This window comes from Synchiropus splendidus, chromosome 16 (assembly GCF_027744825.2).
Source record: "Synchiropus splendidus isolate RoL2022-P1 chromosome 16, RoL_Sspl_1.0, whole genome shotgun sequence".
NCBI lineage: Eukaryota > Metazoa > Chordata > Actinopteri > Syngnathiformes > Callionymidae > Synchiropus > Synchiropus splendidus.
The window spans coordinates 19,709,044-19,716,901 of record NC_071349.1 but is presented as its reverse complement, the minus strand read 5'-3'; the positions used below and the strand labels follow the sequence as shown (position 1 = coordinate 19,716,901).

Below are 7,858 nucleotides of genomic sequence, written 5' to 3'. Positions count from 1 at the left end.
AACCACGCGACTTCATTTGGCTAAAATATCTTCTCATATTGACAAAAAAAAGGTTTCAACATTTGATGCCTCCAGGAGCCGCGCGCGCGCTACATTTGAATGGTGCTGTTGCACTACATATCAGTCCTCAGCACTAGAAACCCTCACTGGGTTATACGGTGTGTCTCTATGTGTAAGGTAGATGTGCGTGTACATGACGTGATAAAGCATGCGATGGCTCTTTTACTCAGAGTTTTAAGGAGTTCAGGAGAAGAGTTTGGACCAAGGGGAAGGTGTCAGGTCGAGCCAACTTTGGCGCTCACACCATCCAGGCTTTTTCTTCACTCACGGTTAAAAAAGAAAAAAAAAACGATGGTAATGGTGATAAACGTATCTGAATCAGCGACACACACCTCCACAAGTGTGTGTGTCCGCGCTGGTGGGCGAGGGGAGGGAGGTCGGGGATGACATGGGGTGGGCTCTTTGAAAACTGTCATGTCAAAGTGCTCAGCCAATCCGCGCGCAGATCCGGACCCTCCATCACCGAGCCCCGCCAATCAGAGAGCAGGACGCGCGCGCAGGTCCGGCCTCCCGAGTCGGACAGATTGAAATGTAAGACTGTCTGCAGCAGCGTCAGGAAACAGACCGACAATTTTGGTCGCCTTGTTCCCCCTCGCAGGCACCGATTTCTCCACGGGAGGCGGCTTTTGGACGGCGGTCACGCTGGACGCGGAGCAGGACCCACGAAGGAGGCACGACCCGGACACCCTTCTCTTCTTCTGCGGCTTTAACGCGATGGGTGAGTGGAGTTTCTGGAGGTTCTGACGCGCGTTGAACGAGGTTTCTCCGCCGTGCTTGTTGTCGTTTCCTTCACATGGAGACTGGCTCATTTCACTGTTGCTTTGCTAGGAACGATCATAACAGTTGTCAATCAACTCGTCAGATATTTAAGCAAATGTGGGTCAGATCGCGTGGGCATCTGATTTCTCTGGCCTTCTATTGATGCGGCGCTTGTGTTTGTGTTTGGGCTCAGAACCAGCCTTCGGCGAGGTGAACCAGCTCGGTGGGGTTTTCGTCAACGGCAGGCCGCTCCCCAACGCCATCCGGCTCCGGATCGTGGAGCTGGCGCAGCTCGGAATCCGACCCTGCGACATCAGCCGACAGCTGCGAGTCTCTCACGGCTGCGTCAGTAAGATCCTGGCCCGCTACAACGAGACCGGCTCCATCCTCCCGGGAGCCATCGGAGGCAGCAAGCCGCGCGTCACGACGCCCACCGTGGTCAAACACATACGGACATACAAGCAGCGGGACCCCGGGATTTTTGCGTGGGAGATCCGGGACAGGCTACTCGCCGACGGGGTCTGCGACAAGTTCAACCTGCCCTCGGTCAGTTCCATCAGCAGGATCCTGCGCAACAAGATCGGGAACCTGTCGCAGCAGAGCCAGTACGAGTCCGGGAAGCAGGGCCCTCACCCGCCGCCGCAGCCCACCATACCATACAACCACTTGTACTCCTACCCGGGCTCCAAGGTGCCCACTCCCCCGGGCATGCCCACGCTACCTGGACACATGGCCATGCACAGGATATGGCCCTCCTCGCACTCCGTCACAGATATTCTGGGGATTCGATCCATCACAGAGCAACAAAGTAAGCACCGGGGCGCTTGTTCCTGACGGCTGAAGCCGCGGCTTTTATTGAATCTCGCACGCCAGACTGGAGCTGTGTGTAAAGGGCACAGCCTCCCTCTTTACTCACTATGTACGACGCACGCTCCTATTTCTCTAGTATTGCTGTCGCACACGGCTCAAACCTAGCGATATTTCCAAATGTATTACACAGTTGTTACAATGTAGTATACACATGCGTGAGTTTATTAGTATTTTACGCGGAAAACAGTTTTTTAAAAATCGTAAAATATATGTAGATTAAGATACATGATATGCATATTGAAACAAGTGGTTTTAAAAGGATTTACGAATGAATGTGATCATATTTCGAGGGCACGTATTTGCCACTTCAAACCCGGATCCAGCGGTTAAGGCCCACTGGTGTTGTTGGGTAAAACCTCCACCGCCGAAACACAACTCCAAACAACGGGATTCCATTAGCACGCAGAAGGTCCAGACAGGGTGTGTAACATTTGCAATGGCTGTTTTGAGTTTGCTCCACTTTTATCCAAATGATTCCGCCCCGCAAACGCGGTTCGACACCATCGATGTTGACGCGGCACACAGGGCAGTTGACGTTGGTTTTCTAGCGCCTTCACGCGCGAGGCTGGGTGGTTGACCTGGGAGTGAGGTTTTGTGTCCTGATGTCCAGAGAGCAGAGTGAGGCAGACGGCTCCAGAAAGTAACGACCGCAGTGCGCTGAAGGCCTCTGGAGAGCAGGAGCTTAAATGGCAGTTGACCTGCGCGCTCAGGCTGATTTCTTAGTGGAGAACCAGATGGCCCGGCTTCCACTCACAATTAAGAGGCGGATGTGGAATATTAGAGGTGAAGTGCATCAAAACGAGGTGTGCTAAATGCTGGCCGGACATACCTGAGCGGAAGACGGTGCCGTGCAGCGAGGGGCGCAGGTTGGGGCTCGGACCCGTGTGTGCGCGCTGCAGCTCACACACGCGAAACAGGATCCGGTATAAATCAGTGTTAATGGTCGGCTTTGTTGTTGCGAAAATGGGGCTTTTTACGGTGGACTCTTGGGGGGAAATAGCTGCTCGTCTTGCTGTCGACTCCATTCTAAAATTATACACATTTAAAAACGAGAAACCGAGACAGAAAAATAAATACGTGCGGATATTTGATGTATCACGCATTTCGTTAGAGACGATCGGAACTGTTCTACTTTAATTGTTCTGGCTATGTTTTGATTTGATGGGTCACAATGGCATATAGAAAGTAAAGTAAAATATGACAGGGGAAAAATGCGTTTAAGATCAGGTCGGATTTGATTTGATCTTGAAACGCTTCCAAGTGCAGTGTATCTTTTAAAGCAATCACCAAACATAATATGTCTGCTAAACTAAATATACACACAGAACTGAAAAAAAAACCCAAACGAAAATATACTTTCAAACCGTAGTGACTTCTCCAGGGCCTCTGGGTGTTCTCCGTCCCCTCTGACCTCCATTTCCTCTCCAGTGTGTCTTCTGCCCCAGTTAGTGACAGTCCATCATATTCCAGCGCCAAACTAGAGGAACGGAGCGCATTAAACAGGACTCCTGTCCCAGCAGCGAGCTCTCCGCTGGTCAGTGGCGTGGATAAAGCGCATTTAGAACCTGACGCAAAATTCACACAGGTAAACGTCGAACTCACCGGCGTGCGCTCATTTGGCACAGACAAATTCTAAATCATGCTGAAAACGGACGCCTTGCATTTTGGTATTTTTAAACGACATTTTGCGACAGTCCATTTGGTCAGAATACATCGCTCGCATCACTCGCGCAAACGGCTGGGACACGCGTGAGAAATGCATGGCCTGGTGCGCGCGCTTCAGCGCACGGAGAACTGGCGCTGGACACTGAAACAAACGGCGCCGCGCGTCTCGTAGAGCGGAGAAAACACGTGTCACGCGTAACGCCGTCCAAAAGCAGATATTTACTGCTCAAACTGACTTGAATTATTATGACTATTATTATAGCTAATTTAAGCAGACCTTGTGATAACAGCCAGCAATAGAAACACAACTTCTTTTACATCTACACATCAGCTAAAATAAAAACATTTCATTTCTAATTAATTTTTTTTCCACAAAGAACGACGTCCATACTTTGTATTTACTTAACAAATATCAGCAGTAAACGTCATGTTTAAATGCAATGTTTTTCTTCATGACAAATAAATTCGATGCATATATATATATATATATATATATATATATATATATATATATATATATATGAAGCACAAACACAAGAGCTGAACAGCAACAAGTCTGTAAATCGGGTTCGAGAACAAAGAATGCTCGAGAAGACGAACGTCTATCGGAAGCTATCGAGCACTTTCGCAGAGGTGCTGTTGCGGGTCAACGGCGGTGCCCTGGAAAATCATTGCTGCTTTTGTTCTCCACCTAAACTCTGCTAAATCACCTAAAACACGCACCGGAGGAACACAATTTGAAAAGTACATTTAAATCAAATTTGTGACGAAAGTGCGTGACTCAAAACAGCCAGATTCATTAATTGAACAGCGAAGAAGAAAGGGCCACTTTGCGGCCAGTCGGACAAATGACTTTGCCAAGACTGATAAAATGATTTAGAGCACCATAAAACTGCATGTACGACACACACACACACACACCGAGACGCTTACGCAGTTGTTCAAACGAGCGCGACACTCGCTGACCAAAATACCAAACTCATTCTTGAACTTAATTCTTTCCCGCAGCAGTGATGCGTTCACTTGTATTCTCTACTGCAGCGAGGTTTGACCGGTAACTGACAGCAAGGTTAAACATAAACACTGTTCTAAACGTCTAAAGTTTACACCCTGACGCGTGAACGACCACTACGATGCGCCGGTTTCGATCGGTGAGTGAAAGCGAACCTTACCGTTTGGTGTGTCGCTGGTCCGGCGGAGCTCCGTCCGTGCGGCCGGTGTGTGCAGGTACCCTCGCACTTCCGGTTCCCTCCCCAATATAGAAACGTTAATCGATCATTTCACGTAAATAGTTTCAAGAAATATATTCCGCTTAAAATCTCAATACCGTATGCTGTGTGTGAATGAATCTGATTTATAATTCCTTTATTGCTGAAACGTATCCAGTCAAGAGTAAAATAACCTGAAGAGTTAAAATAACTTTTTTTTTTTTTTTTTTAATTATTTTGTAAAATTAAACATTCAAGTACAAATATTCTGTGGCATCCAGTGATAAAACTAGAAAATAAAAACAAATGTGAGGTGATACATTTAAATCATGATACTAACTGAAATTGTATTTAAACATTAAAAATGTTTTCATGCAAATAAAGACAGGAATAAAAGTGTTTCAGCCATACACGTTTTTAAGTTGCATTTAAAAATACGGTATTCATATTTAACCCTTGGCGTTTGATTTAGTTGGAGCTCAAAATATACATGTGAATTTACCATTAAAAACAACTAGTAGCCGACAATTGAAAAGTAAGAAGAGGGTGAAAACAAAAAGATTCTCTGGACGAGCTAAAACTAAACCCGTGGCAGCCCATGGAACACACCACATACATTTCACATGACACACTTTAAAGTATTTCTCACGTTGGGGCTCCAGTTCAGGACTGTTGATTGCAAAATAGCAGAAGATGTTTGTGACTATTATGTATGTAAACACGTGTTCAACAGTGTGTGTGCTTTTGCTGTGATTGTCTGGACACAGTTGGTGTTGCTATGCAAAGTATGCTCCACACTTTGATGCAAAACACGTGTTGGACTTTTTAAGCTGCCATTTGTTTGGTTGGGCTGAAATAATGGAGGAAATTTGAATGAAGCCAAGTGAGCGTGAAGCCACGTCCCCCTGCTGCTGAAAACGCAGCGCATCGACGACGATCGATGACTTTATGAAAATGTGTGGCAACAAGTCAGCGGCACTGAGACGGAAGGCAGCGTCTCAGCGGGCTGCTGGGACCACCCAGCGACCAGAAACGCTCTGGTGAAAGTGGAGTCCTGTGGATGTGCCAGCAAACACGGGCCCAGTCATGCTCGTCTCTGTCGCGCGCGCTCACTCCCGGTCGCTGGTGACATCTGTTTTGTGGCCCCGCCGCCGCCGCCGCCGCCGTCCGGAGGGCTCCCCTCTCTCCCACACATGCTTCTCATACAGCTCTAATGCGCTCTAGGGCCATGACGACGCCTAATTGATCATTTAGATTTTCATCGAAGTCTTTCTTCATGTGGTGACTGCTGAGACGTCGCAGTTGAAGTGGCTGCTGTGTGATTCGTGAGACCTCAGCAGAATCGCAGGCTGCTGAAGCTCTGTTTACACGAGGGCCCCCACGTGTGGCGCGTCAGCAGGTGACTCAGCATCACAGTTGGGACGTGCCCTTGTGTCCATATTGGGGGAGCGCTCCTCTGGATTGGAGGAGCAGCTTGGCGTCTGTGTTGATGAATTTCTGGCTCCAAATGAATTGTTCTTCCTGGAACATTCTTCAGCGCGTAACTGGAGAACGGAATTTCAGCTGAAATTAAAATCAATTAGCAACAGATTTGGTCCGCTCTCCAAAAGCTGCGGCTGAATTTTCCATGAACGCAGAGGCAGGTATCGGTCGTACCTTGAAATATTCACGTTTTAAAGTGGTAAACACACATGAAACCATGTGTGTGACTGTAGCAAACGCGACGTCGCTTGGTGAGAATAAAGCCATGGGGTCAGCCAGGAAAACACATAAGAAAACAGAAAATAAGTAGTCGTGGGTGAAAGGCTTTAACACCATCATCATCATCACTGTTCAGCCTCTAACCTGCCGCCTCTGCTCCCCAGACGCCGAGTGGCTTGCCCACAGTGAGCAGCTCTGCCACAGCGCCCAGCATGCCTCGCTGCCCCCCTCCCACCCCAGTGTCACCCTACACGGCGTGCAGCGCCACCACGTCGGCCTGTGTGACCGGAGCCACATGGCCGCCGGCCAGTGGCAGTGCTCCATCTCCCCGCAGCTGTGACACCCGCCGGCCTTCAGGAGCATGACGGCCACCCGGGACTCCATTCGCTGCTGGCCTCGGCGCTGTGATCTGCCGAGCGAGCGGATGGAGGAGGAGGTTAGTGACAGACAGCGAGGACGGGAGACACCAAGTCTGTCTCCTGCTGCTTTTACTGTCGCACCTCTCGAGGCCTCAGAGCCGGAGACACGGACGTGTTGGGAATGAGTTCATGAAGCTGTATCTCCTGCTGCCTCATGTCCAGAGAAGCTGAGGTGTTGAGATGTTTATCCAGAGAAACAATGGTGATGCAGTTCGGCAAGAAAGTCATTGCACCAAAACCGTTGTCTCGATATTAACCTTTGACCTTCAAAAAGAAAAAAGAGGAAAGACGAATCCGTAGGTCTAAAGCTATGCACTTGTTCCAGGCCCTGTGAGCTTCATTAACAGGACGTGTCTCGTCAACACTGACATCAGACATTTTTCACCCAATAAAAGACACGTCTCCTGGCAAAGCTCATGTCACGCGCAGTGTGGAAACTCTCTCCTCACGCCCGAGCCAGCGCTGCGGCCGGGTGAGGCGATGGATATGGCCGACTGCTGTCGTCCCGCAGCGGAGAGAGGACGGCTCTCCTCGCTGCTCCTCAGGTTCAGATGTGCCAGTCGTGTCAGTGACAGGGGACGTGTTCTGATGCCGAGACGCAGGCCTGGTTCTGCTGTGTTGCAGGAACGGTGGTGCCACACATCCGCGTCTGTCCCAGAACCAGCACCTCCGTCTGGACACTTGTCTGACCTTGGTGGCCACTTGGATGTTGTTTCGACGGGTGTGGGTCCACTTGCCAACACATGAGCTGAATACACTGTTCCTTGGTGTCCAGGAAGGTGTATTACATTTACAGTATGAAGCCATAAAACTCCACGTTTTCCTATAGATTCTTAAAGATGATATTTTTTCATCTCAGATTACTCGAGTCAAATCCAACTCCATGTATTTATACACATTTTAAGCTGGTCTGTCGACGGTGTTCCTCCTTGTAAAGGTAACACTGACGCTTCCATCTCTCCTTTGTGCGAGGGAAAAACACCAGCCACAACTGAAGAGAGCTTAGATTTGGTGTCACCTTCTCAACAGAAAAACCTGTCTTTCTTTACCTTGGGAAGGTGGGGACAGCTGCTGTCGCCGTGAACCTTTGTTTCTGATATTTCACTCAACAATATCTACTGGAACTGTGCTGTCAAACAACCTCTCAAGTATTTGAAAAAACAATTGGCTGAATCA

At 48.8% G+C, this 7,858-nt stretch overlaps 1 protein-coding gene across 1 annotated transcript; it reads left to right on the top strand.

The window, feature by feature from the left end:
• The first annotated feature begins 628 nt into the window (after positions 1 to 628).
• On the top strand, positions 629 to 6,756 carry pax9 (paired box 9). Its single transcript, XM_053844869.1, has 3 exons — positions 629 to 778; positions 1,013 to 1,627; positions 6,428 to 6,756. Exons 1-3 carry the CDS (start codon positions 775 to 777, stop codon positions 6,601 to 6,603), a joined length of 795 nt encoding a protein of 264 aa, XP_053700844.1. The 5' UTR covers positions 629 to 774; the 3' UTR covers positions 6,604 to 6,756.
• Positions 6,757 to 7,858: the final 1,102 nt, after the last annotated feature.